At 39.2% G+C, this 21472-nt stretch overlaps 1 protein-coding gene across 2 annotated transcripts in view; it reads right to left on the bottom strand.

The window, feature by feature from the left end:
- Positions 1–21472, bottom strand: part of FANCC (FA complementation group C) — an 86126-nt gene that overhangs the window by 16974 nt on the left and 47680 nt on the right. For both annotated transcript variants that reach the window (XM_065661757.1, XM_065661756.1), the window contains exons 5-9: positions 17935–18054; positions 17085–17149; positions 14504–14668; positions 11747–11903; positions 6011–6063 (exon numbers count right to left, since the gene is read on the bottom strand). In XM_065661757.1, coding sequence (XP_065517829.1) covers positions 6011–6063; positions 11747–11903; positions 14504–14668; positions 17085–17149; positions 17935–18054 — 560 coding nt within the window. The remainder of the gene's footprint in view (positions 1–6010; positions 6064–11746; positions 11904–14503; positions 14669–17084; positions 17150–17934; positions 18055–21472) is intronic.

Below are 21472 nucleotides of genomic sequence, written 5' to 3'. Positions count from 1 at the left end.
TTATCTTATCAATAGGGAAAGAAGTATAAAATTAAAAAAAAGAGATTACCACAACTTTATTAGGAAAATTTGGCATCTGAGCAATCTTACTAGGTTCAGATCAACTATTCCCATGTCTACAGTTAAGCATACTTCAGTGTTTTGTGCGATTGCATCCCATAGGCCATCTCAAACTAGAGAGAAATTACAATCTAGTACAATCTCCTGGGGTACGGTACCTGGAGAACAAAACCAAACCAACCAAAAAACCCCCCCGAAACAACCCAATCAAAACTCAAACAAACAAACAAAAATATCTTGACTTAAACTGTTAAATGTAACACTCCTATTGGAGCCAGGGAAACCAGCAAAAAAAGTTGTGGATCATATTCACAAGTTACATATTTAGAAAACTATACAAAGGCACTGAAATGAAATATTAATCAATACAGATGCTATTCAATTGCTGTGACTCCATAGCGATCATTAAGCAATGAATCAGCAGCACAAACAGAAATGAGCGTATACCAAAGATGTACTTTAGGTCCATCCTTGTTACAGATTTAACCAATGCATTTCAATGTGTTTTCAATGATGAAATCATAAAATCTGCTGTGGAGTTTCATGAAGGTGAAAGCTTTAACTAGCCTTCCACAGGGCATAATGTAACCTTGAGCAAATGGAGCAGAAAAACACATGTGCAGCAAAGCATAATAATTTAACTCCATAATGTTCTAAAAGGCAAGAACAGCTAACATTACTGTAACAGAGAAATTTCACACAACTACTACAGGCAAATATAATCACTAATATAAACACAAAAAACAGTACACAGAAACTCAAGACAGTCAAGTGTATGGACTTCTGTATAGATGCACATAGCAACAAAATAAGCCTCTACATGTGATATAAAACCAAAAGGTTTCATATCCCAAGTAGATAAAACAATACTAAGATAAAACAATATAGCACAATCAACTTCAATGAAAAGCATGCAAATACCAGAAAAAGACAAAAGAGACAAAATGCTTAGATCTGTACTTCTAACATAGTAAGTACTCCCAAAATGAAAGGAGGTTTTTGCCAGCTGTAGAAACTCAACACAGTTTCCAAGCAATGAAATACAGGTTCTTCAGCAGCAGCATTCTAAAATCTCACATGACTAAATCTTGAATAGTATTTTAATGTCTACATATCTCTTCATAACAGCTGAAAGGAAGTTGTGAGTGCTTGACCCATGGAAGCGTTCCAGGCCAGGTTAGATGGAGCTTTGAGCAACCTGGGCTAGTGGAAGTTGTCCCTGCAGGTCGAAGGAGGTGATCCTGCCCCTCTACTCTGCTCTCATGTGACTCCACTTACAGTACTGCGTACAGTTCTGGTGTCCCCAACATAAGAAGGACAAGGAGCTGTTGAAGCAAGTCCAGAGGAAGTCACGAGGATGATGAGGGGGCTGAAGCAGCTCCCATATGAAGATAGGCTGAGAAAGTTGGGGCTGTTCAGCCTGGAGAAGAGAAGGCTGCGTGGAGACCTCATAGCAGCCTTCCAGTATCTGAAGGGGGCCTGTAAGGATGCTGGGGAGGGCCTCTTCATCAGGGACTGTAGCAACAGGACAAGGGGTAATGGGTTAAAACCTAAACAGGGGAAGTTTAGATTGGATATAAGGAAGAAATTCTTTACTGTAAGGGTGGGAGAGGCACTGTGAATGCTCCATCCCTGGCAGTGTTCAAGGCCAAGTTGACAGAGCCTTGGGGGACAAGGTCTAGTGTGAAGACGTCCCTGCCCGTGGCAGAGGGATGGGAATTAGAAGATCTTAAGGTCCCTTCCTTTCCAACCCTAACCATTCCATGACTCTGTGATCTGAGAAACATTTCATCCATTTCTACCAAATGGAAGGGGGGGGGAAGAGTTATGCAGTCTCATGTTAATTTTAAAAAATATTTTAAGTACCATGCCCCTAAATAAGTCAAGCAACTTGAACAAATTTTGCCACCTTATACCATCACATACAGCCTCCAGCCTAAGACATTAGTAGAGGTCTGCTGAACTCACATCAGTTTTCATGTGCACCTATCTTTAGGAAAGACCCTGGTCTCAACTATTCAGAAAATGTTAGCTGTGCTGAGACACTGGGCTGCAGCAGCAGAAAGGACTGCCACAGCAATAGCTGCCAAGTGGTTCCACTCTCAAGCACAAAAGTCTACAGGTTTTGCAGCAAAGACTCTTCTGTTTTGGCTGGACAAACCTAAACATGCACGCAGACACACAAACACCACAAACATGGTCATATTTTTTTCTTAAGAAGGAAAACACTTGATGCACAAAGAATTTCAGTCCCTGAATGCATTTTTAGTGAAACAGTAATACTGGTAACCCTGGCAGTAGATCTACTTAAACAAAAAGGATAAGTCATAAGGTGAAGTGAAAAAGCCACTGAAAAGTGAGTACAAAGTACTGTAAGCCCTCATGTGGTAAACAATACATAATGTAAAGGGGCTACATTGTAAATGCAAATGCTTTAGCTAAATTCCATCTTCATAGAATCATTCAATCATAGAATAGTTAGGGTTGGAAAGGATCTTATGTTCACCTAGCTCAAACACCCCTGCCATGGGCAGGGACACCTCACACTAAACCATCTCACCCAAGGCTCTCTCCAACCTGGCCTTGAACACTGCCAGGGATGGAGCACTCACAGCTTCCTTGGGCAACCCATTCCAGTGCCTCACCACCCTTACAGTAAAGAACTTCTTCCTTATACCCAATCTAAACTTCCCCTGTTTAAGTTTTAACCCCTTACCCCTTGTCCTGTCACTACAGTCCCTAATGAAGAGTCCCTCCCTAGCATCCCTATAGGCCCCCTTCAGGTACTGGAAGGCTGCTATGAGGTCTCCACGCAGCCTTCTCTTCTCCAGGATGAACAGCCCCAACTTTCTCAGCCTGTCTTCATACGGGAGGTGCTCCAGTCCCCTGATCATCCTCGTGGCCCTCCTCTGGACTTGTTCCAACAGTTCCACATCCTTTGTATGTTGAGGACACCAGAACTGCACACAACACTCCAGGTGAGGTCTCACAAGAGCAGAGTCAAGGCGCAGGATCACCTCCCTTGACCTGCTGGTCACGCGCCTTTTGATGCAGCCCAGGATACGGTTGGCTTTCTGGGCTGCGAGCACACACTGAAGCAGCTCATGTTAATTTTCTCATCGACCAACACTCCCAAGTCCTTCTCTGCAGGGCTGCTCTGAACCTCTTCTTTGCCCAACCTGTAGCTGTGCCTGGGATTGCTCCAACCCAGGTGTAGGACCTTGTACTTGGCATGGTTGAACTTCATAAGGCTGGTATCAGCCCGCCTAACAAGTGTGTCAAGGTCCCTCTGGATGGCATCCCTTCCCTCCAGCATATCAACCGGACCACACAGCTTGGTGTCATCGGCAAACTTGCTGAGGGCGCACACAATCCCACTGTCCATGTCACCGACAAAGATGTTAAACAAGACCGGTCCCAACACCGATCCCTGAGGGACACCACTTGTTACTGGTCTCCAGCTGGACAGTGAGCCACTGACCACAACTCTTTGCATGTGGCCATTTTTCAAATACGATGGCCAGTGGCTTAGCAACTTCATTCGCCAGCTCCTTCAGGACCCGCTGATGGATTCCATCAGGTCCCACGGACTTGTGAGCGTTCAGGTTCTTAAGATGGTCTCAGACCAGATCCTCTCCTACAGTGGGCCCAAGGCCTCCATTCTCACAGTCCCTGCGTCTGCCTTCCAAGACTTGGGTGGCGTGGTCAGAGCCTTTGCCAGTGAAGACTGAGGCAAAGAAGTCATTCAGAACCTCAGCCTTCCCCAAATCCAGGGTAGCCAGTTCTCCTGACAGCTTCCAGAGGGGGCCTACATTGTCCCTAGTCTGTCTTTTATTTGCTATGTACCTATAGAATCCCTTCCTGTTATCTTGAACATCCCTAGCCAAGTTTAATTCTAACTGGGCCTTAGCCTTCCTAACCTGGTCCATAGCTTCCCAGACAACATCCCTGTACTCTACCCAGGCCGCCTGTCCTTGCTTCCACCTTTTAGAAGCCCCTTTTTTCTGCTCAAAGTTTCCTCAGCAGCTCCTTATCCATCCAAGGAAGTCTCCTGGTCCTCCTGCTGCACTTCTTTCTAGTTGGGATGCAGCACTCCTGAGCTTGTAGTAGGTGATCCTTGAATATCAACCAAGAGTCTTGGGCCCCCCTGCCCTCCAGGGCTATATCCTGTGGAACCTTACTAAGCAGGCTCCTGAAGAGGCCAAAGTCTGCTCTCTTGAAGCCCAAGAGCAGTGAGCTTGCTGCACGCTCTTCTCACTGTCCTGGGGATCTCGGATTCAACCATCTTATGATTGCTACAAGCAAGGCTGCCGTGGAGCGTCACATTTCCAACCAGCCCCTCCCTGTTGGTGAGCACAAGGTCAAGCGTGGCACCTCTCCTTGTCGGCTCCTCTATTACTTGCAGAAGGAAGTTGTCTTCCACACAATCGAGGAACCTCCTGGATTGCTTGTGCCGTGCAGTGCCATCGTTCCAACAGATGTCAGGGTGGTTGAAGTCCCCCAGGGGAACAAGGGCCTGCGAGCGTGAGGCTGTTCCTATCTGTCTGTAGAGTGCTTCATCCAGAGTCCTCTTGATCAGGCGGTCTGTAACAGATCCCCACAGTAATGTCTCCCACAGCTGTTTTCCCTCTAACCCTGACCCACAAACTCTCTGTTGACTGCTCACCTGCCCCCAGACAGAGTTCCATACTCTCCAGCCTATCCCTAACATAAAGGGCAACTCCCCCTCCCCGCCTGCCAGGCCTGTCTTTTCCAAAGAGCCTGTAACCTTCCATTCCAACACTCCAGTCATAGGAGCCATCCCACCATGTTTCTGTGATGCCTATTACATCATACCCCCGTAGACGTGCACACATCTTTAATTCCTTTTGTTTGCTCCCCATGCTACGGGTGTTTCTACAGAGGCATCTGAGCTGAGCTCCAAATGAAGCCGGCTCATTGGCTGGAGTGGTTAGAATATCTCTGCATTGCTCCGAGCACTTATTATAGATGCTGGCAACTGACTGGGTGTGTTGGGATGGAATGATGCCCCCCTCCCCCAACACATCTAGTTGAAAGCATTCTTGACCAGTCTGGCAAGCCTCTTACCAAAACTGCTCTTCCCCTTCGTTGTAAGACCAGCTCCATCAGCCCCCAGTACACCTGGCCTACTGACTTGGGTCCTGTGTTCAAGATGCCCAAACCCCTGACTATGGCACCACCTTTCTAGCCATTTATTAACCTGGCCAGTCCTTCTAGCCTTTTTAACATCCTCCCCTTTATCCTGGAGAACTGATGAAAAGACTGTCTGAGCTCCAGAGCCCCTAACCACCTCTCCCAGGTCTCTGTAGTCCTTCTTTATGTTCTCTGGGCTACTGCTATCTCTATCACTAGCACCCACATGGATCACTAGAAGTGGGTAACAGTCAGTGGGACTTACTAGAGCAGGCAGCCTCTCTGCAACATCCCTGATCCATGCCCCTGGTAGGCAACACACCCCACTTGAGACTGGGTCAGGCTGGCAGATGGGTACCTCTGTTCCTTTCAAAGTAGAGTCCCCTACTACTATGACCTGCCACTTTTTCCTGGCAGCACCAGTAGTGATCTTGCAGCACCAGTAGTGATCCTCATGCTGGTATGGGCCAAACCATTTCGGCATTTACAATTTTCACCTTAACATCATATTTCAACCAGAAATATCTACTGAAGTACAAAATAAATTTTAAACTTTAAAGGCTAAAATACTATCAATGATTATTATAAGTTTTATGTAAAGTTCACAAGAGTTTTAACATTTTTCAATATTTGCAGTATACTACATGGAAGGCAACATTAAGACATGCAGATAAAGAAAAAGACAGCCTGAAATTACATTACATCCCAGGTTATAATACTCCTTCTTGTAATGAAGAAAACCTCAGTGTTTAAACTGATCAGTTGAAACAATTTCCACTATAACTTCAACACTTACTTGAAAATTTCATTAACAATTCTGAAAATGGCAGGATGGTTTGCTGCTTGTGGCTGTTGGTAAACAAATGAAAGAAATTTAGTCATTAGTAAGAAACAACTCAAACAACTGCCACTGTATTATTTACATGTTATTATTTACACTGTATTATTTAACTCATGGATACTATTACAATGCAATTATTAAACTCTAATTCTCAGATCAACTCTTACTAAGCCCTCAGATTTTCTTAGGATTAGGTTCTTCAAAATAACTATGTCATGGAAGGAGATCCACAGTGATAGCAGGTAGGTCAAACAGCTCGTAAATGCAAACACCTGGGATATCAAGCTGTTTAGGACAACAATCTCTAACAATACTAAACGTGACAGAGAGAACAGATTGTTGCACGCAATTTCAAGAGGGCAGAGATAGGGAGCAGCTTCACAAAAAGCTTTTCTTTTTCTTCACAGACAATCCCTTTTGGATGTGTTTTGAGCTTCTTGCTACATCTTCAAAATTAAATTCCAGAAAATAACTTTATTTTATCACCTTTGTCTTTAATACTACCAAACACACATTTTGGACATTTTTTCAGTGTTATCTTCTGTGAATTTCAGAGTTGCTACTGCAAGCTAAATATCTCAGCACATCAAAATGTATTTTTTTTCTAAACAACTGAGGCTTTTTATCACACTACCACACAAAAGACTGTTTTAAGTTATTAGATTAAGCATGCACTAGTACACATACTACTTTCTGGTCCCATATTCCTAAATTCTAAGATGTATTAGGCTTCTATAGAGTGCCAAGAATAATAACTGCTTACACATTCCCCAAAGTATATTTTTCCTAAGTTAAAAAAAAAATTCCACACTATGTGCTTCTCAAGTTAACACCTGAAGACTTGATAAAAATATAGTTCTTGAACAATCCAGAGTAAAGCACATTTAACAAAATGCATTCGATAAACTTCATCATGTATGGAAGGAATAGCATTTATAAATGTCATTTAACAGCCTTATGTAGCTGACACACTACTGAAAATACCCAAACTTTCATGAGTTTGTTTCAAGCTAAAAAGCACTAGTAGACATTTTTTTTCTGCACACAGGCAGAATGATGAATTTACTCTATATGGTCCCTATATGATAATCAGAAAATAAAGAGACAACATTTAATACAAACTTGCCTACAAAAACTTGTTTTTCACAGTTGTCTTTGCTATACTGCAAACATTAGATGGCACCTCATTTTCATGTTTTACCACACTTCTTGTTTGTCACATGGCTGTAGCTAAGTTGTCCTGTTGAACGTGTGCCATCTAGTGCTCGAAGAGCATTTACAGCCGGCTTTTTTTTGACGTGTGGAGAACAGCATGCAGCTTACTGCAAGACTGGTCTCCAAACTGCCACTGCTAGGAGAAGGGGGAAAAAAACTGTCTGGATGAGACAAAAGAGAGACAAGTTCATCCTTTTTTCTTTTTTCCTTTTTTTTTTTTTAATTTTAAAAAAAAGAGAACTTGGGCTAGACAATCTCCAGAGGTATACTGAACGCCAGCCATTCCGCAGTTCTGAGACACCCCACCTACTTCTTTACACATACTTTTGTGATGAGGTACCAACACACGGTTGTTAAGATATATGGAACATAAACTAGACAGGGTCCATCCGCACAGTGCCATACATATCAAGATCAAATCTTTTGAACAAGACCAAAATAAATGTACTGTATGCAACAAGGAAAATCTCTCCACCCTTTCCTGCCAGACAGCAGGAAAGTCACTGCAGTACTCACTACAAGAAACCACAGTTAATAGCTCCTAGTATTTAATCTACACTACTGAAATCAGTATAAATTTCATCACTGGTATTCAAAAGGGAAAACAAAAACCAATCAACCAAACAAACCCATGCCCCAAAAAACCCCACTGTTATCTAATTCCATGAGATTTTGATGAACGGACTTGCATGGAATTAATTTGCAAGCACTAGAAGTAAGAATGCTACCATAGTGCAACAGTCTGAAGATGTTCCTGTTGTGTAGCAGGACTTGCGCAGGCAGCATAATTCTGCTGCATCCAACTGCAGCTCTGGAGTTTGGGTGAGACTACCAGCTTCAGAAGGGATTTTCATAGCGTTTTCAATTGCTGACATTACCTCCTTATTTTTTCAAAATAAAAGGCATTTTATATTTCAATAATCTTGTCTGTGACTATGCAATATTTTTCACAGGAAGCTCAGAAAACCAAACATTTTCTAGGAGCTTGTCACTTTTAAAATACGCACCATATATGCACTAAACATGCAAAACATGCACTAAACCAAAAAGATTCAAACACAAGGAAGTGGAGCTACACGTGTGATATTATGATTACGTATTTCAAGAGTGTGTGCCCCTTCAGGAAAAGAGAAACCAAAAACAACACTGGGATTTCTGAAAGAAATTAAACAGCTGAAACCAGGGCAATATACTCTAACATAAACTATTACAAACACAAGTTCTATAGAACCTCACTACTTTTGTATTTATATTACCAGAAAGAAGAATCATAAACCAGTAATTTATAATACAAAGCCAGAACTGAATAAATAAATAATAAAAATAAGTTGTACCTACAGGAGCAAGTAAATGGCACAAAGAACAGACTAGTAATCATACAGTGCATTTTGTTAACATCATAGAATGCTCTCTAAAACAACCACGAGTAAGAGTAAACATAAGATCCTGTGCTCAGGATGACACAACAGATTTAAGGTAGTACACCACAAACACTAGTTCTCTTGACTTCCAGACTCACATGCACTTAATTCTTTTCTCATACCAAGTGCCAAATGTATTTTTATTTTGAAGCATGCACTTACTTTGAACCACAAACATCTCTTCACTGAGATTTAAAAAGCTCCCGAATTCACCAACATGATGAACAAACTAGCTTGCACCGTTTCAAAAATTCTATCGTAACACAGGTTTTGAAGACAGGTAATACTGTGGGAGCTAACTGTAACCTAGCCCAATAAGAAAAAAAGCCTCTCTTTTCTCTCTCTGTCCTTCTTCCTTTATCCCTCGTTAATGCTGTTTCATCGGCACAGTTCCCAATGAAAGGTCAGCTTGGAACCAGCTATATTCAAAATCTGGGGATAAGGCACAACAAAAGGTCAGTGCAAGGGCAGTCTCCAACGTGGTATCCTGTCAGGCAACACAGGAGTCACCATATCACCCACTAAAACTGTATTTGCTCTATAATGCTGAAGAAAAACAAGAGCAAGGGAGACCCTGCAGAGAGAGCTTTAACTGCAGAGTGTAACATGATTTCAGTGCTGGGCTGGACAAATGCTAGTAATGTGGGAAAACATAACACAGCAATAACAGATGGTTTATAAGGAGAAGCTGGCCAATTTTAGTCCCTATCACCCTACTGCACTTTTCTTGCACCATAACTTTGAAATAAATAAAACAATAAATAAAACCACTTTGGAAAGCTATCTAAGAACTGAACACAAACTATAATTGATACTGATCCATTCACATCTCTTTTTACACACATGTGCTTTAAAAATGTGTTTATATACATATGCATTTTTTGTAAAGCATATAATTAGAATATGTGTATTTATTCAAATTTTAGTTGATAACGCACACACACAGGAACCTTGAAGTTACTTCAGAAAAGAAGACATCCACTCATCCACCAAATTCTAAGAAGCTAAAAAACCATTTGTGATGGCCATTTCACTTGTTTTTATTACTTCTGAGTAACTATAGAATTTCCAATATTAATTCCGGTTTACTACAAAACCACAAGCCTAACAGCATACCATATAAAACACAAGTTAGTGGACCATCACACTACAATTACTCTTGGATTTAAAATGTAAAAGTAGTGCATATCAAGTTTCTTGCACAATAGAAGTGTGGTGGTTTACAACTACCTGGGTACCATAGACCTCTATGAGGTTTACATACAGTTTGCTTACTGTATCAAGATATTTTATTTAGCTAAATTACTCTACTAATGAAATTTTGAAAGAGCTTATTGTAATTTCATTCTTATTATATACTATAATCAAATCACTAACATATTTGTGCCTATTTATGCTCTAGAGGTTTTCTTCCAAATAGAAAAAAAATTTATAAATCCAATTTTGTCTTTTTATTACCATACCCATAAGGCAAACGGAAGTCAGATCCTACAAGTAATAAAACTGCCAAAAATGCACACCCACATTCCTAAATAAATATTCAAATATCTTTCTAGCGGGCTATATTAATCATACTCTTGCTTTCAAAGTGCTGACTGACCTAATGTCACACAAGTATCCTTATAGTACCACGTACAAGCTGCACAACATATTAAATATTTGAGAACACAATTTCTGGATCAAACCTTTTTCTTCTATACTGCCCCTCTGAAGCTTCTAATCCTTTTGCTTTTAATTGGTATGCCATCTCCCATGGACGCATCCCCACTCTTAACAATGCCCATCAACCAGCAATATCCGTCTTTCAACTGCTCTGTTCTTTATGCCTCCATTCATTCCACTCCTTGTCCACAGGATGTCCTCTCTAAACCAGCATTCAAAGTTGCTGCACCGGTCTTTGCACTCTGTTGATATCTTATTTTGAAAGCAGACTTTGGAGCAGAGACAAGTAAGGACAACCTAAGCGTGGCAGCACAGTAATGTTCCATTCTTTTTGAGGATCAGAATGTGAATACAAGGCAAATGTGAACATTGTTAATAAACAAAAATAAACCAATAATTAAAGCAAAGATTTTTGCTTTTACTTATTTTTATGTATAAGCAAGATTTTTCTATTTTATTTCTATAGCCATGTGTGATACCATACACTGTATTCAACTCACAGTGTATCTGATACAGAAAAATGAGTCCTTGTATATAGCTGTACCTTCTAGAATACCTAAAACCCCAGATGACATACAAGGTGCTGTTGATGCCAAGCATTTATGAGATTTGCAAGTATAGTAATGGATTCCTAAAATGGAAATTTGCAGATTCAATTAAAAAGTTAAGAATATTTAAAGCCATCATTCTTTTCCTATCTACAATACATACTCTGTAAGCACTTTCACCGGCTGAAGATAGATACTGCATGCCATTTTTTAATTCTGTTTTATGAAATACATAATTTAAGTGCATAGCACACATGCTATTTCACAATGTAATTAACAAATTTTCTGTTGCAAATTAGCTCATTAGTTTGGAAAAGGTATTGTGTCATGCTTTCTCACAGGAAAGATTTTTAGCACACTGCATAAATTGCATTTGAAAACGAACTACAGTTAGCAATATTTTGTACTAAGAATTTTGATCATATTTGCAAACAAAACCAAATAACTAAGTAGTCTATAATAAAATAATATACAAGGAATTTCAATTGTTGAAATTGCTAAACTCCCATAGGCATGAAGATTAGAGAAACAACAGTTTTAAATCCTCCCTGGCCAAAGTTTAGAATATTTTAAGACACAGGCAGGTGCTGAGTACCTACCCCCACCAGTCAGATTCTTTTTAGCTCATCCATTCTTCATCACTGGATGAAATACTTTTTCTCTTCCACCAATTCAGTGTAAAACTAACTATTTAGTGACATTTTTGAGACTCCAGATTTGCCTTTGTATTAGCAAGCTATATGCCAAATGACAGCTATTTCCCTCAAATATGCTGACAAATTTGAAACTCTGTCACTTCTGAAGCATGACAGAGCAGTATCAAATGCACTACATGTTGCACATACCAGTAACGAGTCTTTTATGACACAAGCCACTTCCTCCAGTGAATTCAACTGTATGGAAACCAGCTGGTCTAAAAGATATAATGTGGCTTTTTCAAGGCTTGGTAAGTGACGAAGCCACAGGCTGAAGACAGCAGTTTCAGGGAGGGAGATCTTCTTCCTGGTTTAGAGAGAAAAATACCGTTTTCTCTGAGAAACTGAAAGGAAGATGAAAATGTATGGTTTTGTTGGGTTTTTTTCAAAGCACATTGAAGAAAAAGAAGACACAAAGATCAACTTGCAGCAAGAGAGAGAAAATCCTGTTTACACTACTCTGTTCAGTATATAATGGCAAAGAATGACGGGACCACCAACATCTACAAATGAAACCTTACCACATGTCTTTAAAACAACAACAAAAAAAAGATTATGATGGATGCCAGCAAATGGAAACAGGAGGTTTAAGTCTGAAGTTCCCTTCCTCTCTAGAGGAAGGTCCTGCTCCACACCTGTGCTCTTCCAAACCCAGACTGCTTCCTGTAGACCAGTCTGCTCAGAAAGTGCCAGCACCTGACAGATAAGCAGGAAGACCCTGGATAGTATGACTACTGTCCAAAATCAAAGCATTATCTGTCTTTGCAGACAAAAAAGTAAAAAAAAACAAATGAGGTAGAGGCAGCTAAGTCTTCAGCCCGCCAACATTGACCAGAGCCATTTAGAAGATAAATGGTTAAGAAGGTAGTTGTTTCTTCACCTGAAGCCTTCACATATAGCTCAGCTGAAGTACAGTGTTGTATCACTAGGAAATAAAAGGCAGAGTTTGTTTTAAGACAACACTGTAACTTGTGTGGATCAGCACAACTCAAAATACACTAAAGTAACCACCCAACAAGAAAAGATATCACAGCAAAAAACATCCTGGAAAATTTTTTGTAGCTATCACAATAGTTGCAAATTAAAATGTTACAAACAAACAAAACAATAAACAAGAAATATGTGCTTTGGTCTTAAATCAATTTAAGATTGAAAAAAAAATAAAATTAGGATGGTGAGTACAAGCAAACTAAAGCTTCTGATAAGAAAGATTTAACACCATTTTGGGATCCATTTTCAAGGTATGTATTTTGCCATGCATTCATTTAAATATCAGCCCTCACAGCCTTCTGTGACTGCCCTTGCAGATGGTCCCACTGGAACAATGCTCAGTTCTGTGGAGCACTGCAAGTCCCAGTATCTAATATCCCTAGTTCCTGGAGCAGAAGTCACCCATGTTCAGAAGGAAAGGAAAACGAGTGTTCAGAACACAGTGACAGAGGTAGGGAACACAGAATTCAGCTGTTAAGTAGAGAAAGAAAAAAAAAAAAACAAACACCAAGCACACTCACAATAAGATCACATAAGCTTCAGAGACACGCCAGGAGTATAGCATGCAAAGCATGTGTAAGCCTATATTGGCTCTCACAGAAACCATACATTTCTGTCAAGGGCCCTTAAAGAATCACTTAGTCAAGAGCCATGTGAACTGAATAATTTGGGCTCGCTGTGATAAACAAGTAGCCCTGAAGTTAAAGAAAGGGACAATTATTTCAGTCAGAAGAACATTTTATGACCACCTAAAGGATTCAGACTCTCATCATGAAGCGGCAAAAGTATGTCATGATGGACTGCCCATCAGCTTACTGACATCTGTATAGATCACCTGTGCTGAACCTATAAACTTGCTCTGAAAGTTTTCCAAACTGTGTTACTGCTTGTGCAACACATCCAGTCTGAAGCCACAAAAGGTGGAAAAGTGAAAGATAGCTCTCTCTTTTTCGGGACACGTTTTTTCACTACAGACCTTCACATTCCTTTTCTACATATATTCCTCAACTTCTAGTAATGTGTACAAATTAATACTTGTGCTTTTCCAATAATTATTGATTTTTGCTGGATTCCTTAGTGGAGCAATATAGCAATTTTCATTGGAACATCTCAGAAATTACAGTGTTGAGTACAGAGAAAGCAATTAAAACTTTGGTTAAAATGGAGACAAATGGAAAATTGAAGTGTTCACACAGGACCTTCTCTAATATTAAATAAATCTGTATAATACAGACCCTCAGCTATAATTTGAATAAACTAACTCTCAACCAGAAGTAGGCTGTGCTTTAGCTGTCTTTCCTTCCCAGGCATAGATAATTTGCTGATGCAGCTCAACTCAGCTGGTTGTCATGAACAGACTGTTTTTATAAACCAGTGGGTTTAGTGAGAGCAAAATAAGCAAAGTTATATTTCAAAAACTGCTCCTCTGAGACACATTAAAAATTATCTGCTGAAAACCAGGAAAATTTAAAATCTTGAAAACAAATTTCACAGGAAAAAAAAACAAACCCAGAAATATAGAAGCACTCAAACATAAGGATGTATCTTGTACCCAGAAAAACAAAGGTGGCTCTCAAAATACCAAATTAGGAATGCTGATAGACTTATGTGAAAGGTAAATCATGCTTCTATGAAAAGCAATCAGGTCTTTTACAAAATTCTTAAAATTAATTGAAGACTTTAACATCCATTTTACAGAAAAGGTGGGACAAAGTTCCAGTCAATATTTGAAGCTGTTCTTCTGCAATTTTCACATCAGCAACATAAAATTCTGCTTTGGCCAACAACCTGAGCTCTGCTATTTGACTGCAGAAGATGTACAGTGCATCCAGCATACAAACACAGAGAAAAGACGTTTAATTGAATTAATAATGTTTAGGAAAAGAGCATAAAAAGCATAGAGACCATGCTACTTACTTTAAAAAGGCCTCATTCACAGCCTCCAGAAACTCTGAACTGAGAATTTCTTTTGATGCACCTCCATGGTAAAGAAGGAGAGTTTCCAGCAGTGGAGTTAGATCAGGCAAAGTAATAAGAGGGAGGCAGAAAAGGGACACAGCATTCACACGACTGGCTGAAACTCTGAGGGAAGAATAAATACAGTTCATATTTCAGAAAAATCAGAACTTCAATTTCTAAAATAATAAGGTAAAAGAAGATAAATTATTTACAGAAGGTTAAATATAAGAGATTAATATCTTAATTGCAGAAAAAATACTTATATGAATGACTGCTGACTTGTCATTACATATTGCCTGAAAAATTTCAAGAGATCAGACAAAACTTTTATATTTTAGTGCTCAAGGCAAACCAAATGAGGAATATCACCCCAATTCTGAAGTGCAGCCAGTTGCATTCACTCAGTAATAACACTCTTCCTAGGAGGGAATACTTGCCTTTTAAAGGATCAGCAAAGCAGAGATTAAGACTATAGATTCACAGCTCCCATGCTGGTTTGCTAGACACTCACAAAAGAACATCCTAGCTGCCTTTAAGGCCTCCTTGTGTTCCCTTCACCTTTATCATCTCAACAGAGACAACTTCTATGAACCAAACAGTATGACTGCTGCTGTCTTCAAGTGCCCAGTTGAAGTTTTTGTCTTATAGGTCTACAGTTGAAGGAATGTATAAGACTTTTGGATCTTCACATATGAACCACTCACTTGACCTCAACGCTAAAACTACATGCTTGGAAATTATTAAACACAGTGGAACCTGAAACATAAACAAAACATGGAACCTTTGGAACATAAAAAGGAAAACAGCACACAATGCAAGAGGTAACACTTGCAAAAGGAAATCACAAGTTTCCCAGAGCATATGTATTTTCCAGCACATGAAACTGGAGATTTTTCCGAATGTAGTTTTGAGGCAGAAATTACACTACAGGCTGCTCTGAATAACAGCTAACTGTATGGCTCTACATGTATTAAACCTACTCCCAAATAGATGTTGCCTAATGATCACTGGCATATGCTGACAGATGTGCTGTGACTTGTGGGCATGGGGTACCATTGTGGTTTCCACAGTGAGAGAAATAAAATATGACACATTTTCAAAGACTCAAATTTCTGAGTGAGCACATAACCAAATATGTGTTTAAGGTTTCTTACACTAAAATACCTTGAGATGCAGTTTTACTATCAGGAGTGTTTCGGTACAAATAGTAATTATTAGGCTGGTATTTAAAGTGCAGTAGTTTGGATTTTTTTTTTTTCCAGGATATACATGTAAAGTTCACAGACCTGAGACTTTAAATCAGTCCCCTTTACAACATTGTATTTCTGTTTCCTTATCCAGGTTTAGCAAACTTAAGCAGCTTCCCTTACTCAGAAGAAAAACCCTGCAAAGGCAATTTTCTTCTTCTACATAATCTTCAAAATATGTTCTTGGAGAATACTGCACAGTGCATTCCACTGTGTGCAATCAATTTGCACAGACATTGTCATCTGTGTTGCTGTGAGCATCACTGAATGGAGAAAGGAAACAATGTTTACCTCTAACTGCAAACTACCTTTGTCTCTGCAACTTGAATAAACAGCCATTTCATAATTCCTATGCTGAAAAATTAACCTAAGCTCAAAGTTTCCCTTTTCTCATTGTAGAAATCAAGTTTTTTCTCTTGGCAACAGCCTCATCAGCTTTCAGCTCAGTCTGCTTCATCCTACTTTATGTATGATGAGAAACTTAACATGAGCCTGCTTCAGTGTGCATTCGCAGCCCAGAAAGCCAACCATATCCTGGGCTGCATCAAAAGAAGTGTGACCAGCAGGTTGAAGGAGGTGATCCTGCTCCTCTACTCTGCTCTCCTGAGACCTCTCTTGGAGTACTGTGTGCAATTCTGGTGTCCTCAACATAAAAAGGACATGGAACTGCTGGAACAAGTCCAGAGGAGTCCCAGAGGATGCCTGGAGCACCTCCTGTATGAAGACAGGATGAGAAAGTTGGGGCTGTTCAGCCTGGAGAAAAGAAGGCTGAGTGGAGATCTCATAGCAGCCTTCCAATATCTGAAGGGGGCCTGTAAGGATGCCAGAGAGGGACTCTTCATCAGGGATTGTAGCAATAGGACAAGTGCTAATGGGTTCAAACTAGAAAATGGAAGTTTCAGGTTAGATATAAGGAAGAAGTTCTTTACGGTGAGGGTGGTGAGACACTGGCATGGGTTGCCCAAAGAAGTGGTAAATGCTCCATCCCTAGCAGTGTTCAAGGCCAGGCCAGACAGGGCAACCTGATCTAGTGAAAGATGTTGCTGCCTGCAGCAGAAGAGTTAGGCTACATGATCTTTGAAGGTCCCTTCCAAACCAAATCATTCTAAGTCTCTCAGACCATTCTATAAACTCGCATCTGAAGCACATCTTAACAAGCTTGTCAACACTTGAAATTATCTACATATATATCAAAATCTTTCCACAAAGCCTAAGTTGCCCAAGACTGGGCCTCACCGAACCATTATGATCCAAAATAAAACATATCAAAATGGTGTTTAGATAACACCTACCTCCCCTGAATGTTAAGTCCATTGAACTGATTTCCTCTGAGTTCTGTTACTAATGAAAAGACCATCTGTTAAATAAAATAAAATAAATTATACATACTTCAAATAAGCAGACATTAGTTCCATGGTTCTCTGTGTGACTGACATACTGTAGAGGTTAATAATTTTCTCTATTCACTTAGCTTTATTTTTAACTGTTTTTTTTATTATTGATGCAAAATAAAGTTGTCCAGATCACTGAATAAACTATGCTGCAAAACGTTTCTGAGCACACATTATATACCTTCCACATCTGAAAAGTAAGAAGCTATTTGCTTTAGGTCTGCTTCCACAAGAGTTAAGGCAAAATTTCAGAGAAGCGTTACTAATAATTTTTATATGCTTTATGTAATTTAAGTCAACATATTATGAAATATTATCCCCATTATTCTTATATACTAAATGTAAAAGACACTTCTCCCAAGATGTAAGGCTCATATACCATTTTAAATGCAGTTCACACAGTCAAAAAAAACATTCAAAAAGTTACATTCTAATACACAAAATAATATATATAATTTAAATTTCGCAGGGAAAAGCATTGATAGGGAAGTGGTTTTTTTTGTTATAACACAACAGCAATAAGAATTTTGTTTTTATGAACCTCTATTACAGCATAATGTAATAAAATTTTTCTCATTTGTCCAGAGATCTCCCACTTCATTTTTTCCCTTAAAAGGCTGTAAAAGTAACTGAGGTAAGAAAAGATAAACAAAATTCAGACCATGTTCCTTCTCACAATGACAGCTCCATGTATGTGCTTAGAAACTAGTGATTTATTATTAACAAAATCTCAATTGCACAAAATACTTACATTTTTAACTAAGTGACAATAATAATCTGCTGATGTGTAGCCAAGAGTTGATAGGAATGTACTGGTTTCAGCTTCATTACTTTCCCACTTAGAAGAAGAAATGAGATGGCACAGCAAACTCTGTGAGAAAAAAACAGAAGTGCAATGAAAAATGTATTAGCCTACAACATGCTGTGTAAAAAGAACTCACTGATATCGGACTGCTATTTGGGGTAAGATCTTTTGGTCAGTTGTGGCCATTGTACACCATCAACACAAAAGAGCAAGCAGCTCCCATCAACCATAAGGAAAATGCTGCAAGCTGCTATGCTATAGTCAAACATGGGCTCACACACCACGTGATTTCAGTAGCTGTGCAATAGCAATGGAGGCCATCCATGTCAAAATCAGATAGACCTTAGGTAGGTTTCAGTTCTCTGGGAAGCATTTCAGTCTGGTATCATCTGGATAGCAGTAGTTAACATTGCTACGCAGCAAAAAATTCACCTGTAGTCTTGATCAAGAAGAGAAAGTCCAAAGTTAGCATTTACTTTTCTGTATTGCTCCTTCAAGAGGCCCCAGTATTTTTGACAGGATTCAGGATCTAGCCTCACAATTTAATTTGCTTAATTTCCTCATTATCTTGAAAAGATAATGATAAAATTTTAGTATGACATTTAATTCTCTACAATTTCATTACGAAATGCTGTTAGTCACACTTAATAAACTGTTCTGAATATAAAATCAAAATAATCCTTTGATGATAGAGTGAAGTCAGATGAACACACCTGGTACATTGGTTCTGCAGGCACACGCCAAGGACTCCAATAGCACTCTGGTTTTGTGCTTCCCCAGTTCTTCAGAGCTCTACTACAGCTCTGCTCTTCTTTTGACAGATGTTACACACCAGTACCTTCCCAACTGAACTACTTTATGTAAACAGTTGTGAGAAATCTTAAGCAGGTTTTTGTATCCTGCTGTCATAACTGAGCAGAAGTAGTTTTATGTTGCTTATCAAATGATCTGCTCTGAATTTGTTACAGTTTTCTTCCTGTCCTCTACTGCTACATACTGATACAACAACAGCTACACTCCCCTTCAGGAGGTTCATTTGTGGGCTTTATATATCATTGAGACTTAAAGTATAAACTAAGTTATTTATATGGCAACAACAATAAACCCTCTGTAACAAAGGGCCAGGATTAGGAAGCACCGTGAAAGACCTTCATTTTAAGAATATGTAATTAAAAGGAAAGTTCAGATGAAAGCTCTGTGACTTCTGTGGTCTTAGGGTGTGTCACTATATTCTTTTTAAAAGAGGGATCTGATGAAAGATTTGAGACTTAAAAAAATACAAATCAGTTAGTTCATTTCATCCTTTCAGAAACACAAACCAAGTATGTATGCATGCTTTTGCCAAATATCCCTAAGTGAAGTAGAAAATCTGAGATCTACGTAATTGTCAGCTATTTCTGGCAGTAAATCCATTACCACTCACTGTCTAATCCACTAATGCCATATTCTACAAGACAGAAAAATGGATGAGTCTGTGGCAGAAGTGCTGCATTCAGGAGGAAAAATAAAAAAGTGTCATTCTTCTGGAAAATGAACTGCAGTCAGGCATACTGTGAGTTCAGAAATTATTTCTGTCTTGATTTCCCTTGCTATTGATTAAGTAGGAAGCAGGAAGGAAACCACCTTGGCTCTAGCTGCCAGAGAATACATCCATCCTGATTGCCTTGGATTAATGTTCTGTTACATAATCCTTTTCAGACTGAAACTGAATTAATGAATTTTCATAAAGCCCTCACAATGACCAACTTTCTTGAACAACCTTGCCAGTGGCTTTATTTTATTGATGCAATTTATACTGAGTATTATTCTAGCTAATTCAATTTAACCACTGCTGCACAAAGATTTCTAATATCTTTAACAGGCAGATAATACTAGGAACATCTGCATAAAGAGATAAAATCATTTATTTTATCAGCATAAACACAGTGCTTCATATGCTTTTAAGACTGGACATTAGGAAAAAATTATAAATCAATAGGGTGATCATGTATTAGAACAGGCTGCCCAGGGAGGTGGTGGAATCACTGTCCCTGAAGTTGTTCAAAACACATTAAGGCCCTCAGTGACAAGGTTTAGTGGTGGTCTTGGCAGTCCCGGGGTAATGGTTGGACTTGATGACCTTAAAGGTCTTTTCCAACATATCTTTCAGGTTTCATAGTGGAGGAGGCTTGATTTAATGTTTACTCCTCTGATTTATAGATTGGCTATAAGGCTGTCCCTTATTAATTCACTCAGGGAAAGTGGAGGGAATAGAGTTGAAACTAAAGACTTCTGAGAACACAAATTAAGAAAATAGGCCACTATGTTCCCTGGTTGTTGTCCCTCCGTATCTGAAGAGAACTAAGCAACTGAATAACACTTCGTACACATCACTTTTCAATTAATCTAAGTCAACTTTTTCAATATTCCTCTAAGTAATGAAGGCCAATTTCCATGTGCTATAAGGGATTTGTTGAGTTACTCCATGAAGTTTGTTTCTTGAAATTTGATCTCTTGGAGCACATGCATCTATGAAAGCCTGGAAATTACTTTCCTGGAGCAGAATTTGCCCTTCCACTGAGATAAGCAGCACAGCACTGGGCAGATACCAACTCAGCTAGTGTCCACAGCTCCAGAAAGGGGGAGGAGGTGCATTAGTCTTCTGATACTGTCTTCACTAAACAGGGATCCAAAGCTTTTTTCCCCTCTTTCTCTACTAGGAAGTATCTTACTGCTCATGTTGATAGGGAAAAATATAGAAGCCTGAATTAAAGGTATAATTACTTCTCAAATTAGACATCAGCACAGAAATAGCACTTGATTTCTATTACAGGGCCACATGACAAGTTTTATGCTAGTAACTGTATTTGTGTAGCAACTGTCCTGGAACTTATGACACAGTTTCAAAGACATTCCAGGGGAACCAGATAAAAACCAATCTGTTTCTGGAAACTTCTCAACACACTCTCTTCGAAGTATTTATGATACTGAATCTCCTCAGAAACAAATGTGAAAATCAGTGGGGAAATATATTTTGGAGAGAGGAGATGGATGGTTTCACCGGGATGAGCCATTCAAAAAGCCATGACACTACTGGGCCCTTTTTGCCAACTTGGATGAGTCTGTCAAAGTGACAAGTAGAGCACGACAGAACAGAAGAATTTATCATTTATCTATCATACAGAACATTTCTCTTTATTATATTTTCCTTGAAAACACAGAGTGCCAATATTTTTTGAGAAGAGGTTATTAATGACAATCTGCTGAAAATTATGATCCATGCAAATTTGTCGGAGAAAGTACGACACGGATACCTGAGGATAAATTTCTGAAATCTGGTCAAGAAACAGGTTTATTTCTGACCTTTCCATCTTCTTTGAAAGAAACCAGATTTCCTCAGCTCTGCTAAGAAAAAGCAGGTATAATAAGAAAAACTATTCAGAGGAAACATGAGAAGTTAGTGCTATTTCCTCTTTGCATTTTATCAGATTTTGGAATATTTCTT

The sequence above is a fragment of the Lathamus discolor genome, chromosome Z (genome assembly GCF_037157495.1).
Source record: "Lathamus discolor isolate bLatDis1 chromosome Z, bLatDis1.hap1, whole genome shotgun sequence".
NCBI classification, from domain to species: domain Eukaryota; kingdom Metazoa; phylum Chordata; class Aves; order Psittaciformes; family Psittacidae; genus Lathamus; species Lathamus discolor.
This window is presented reverse-complemented; position numbering and strand designations above follow the sequence as displayed.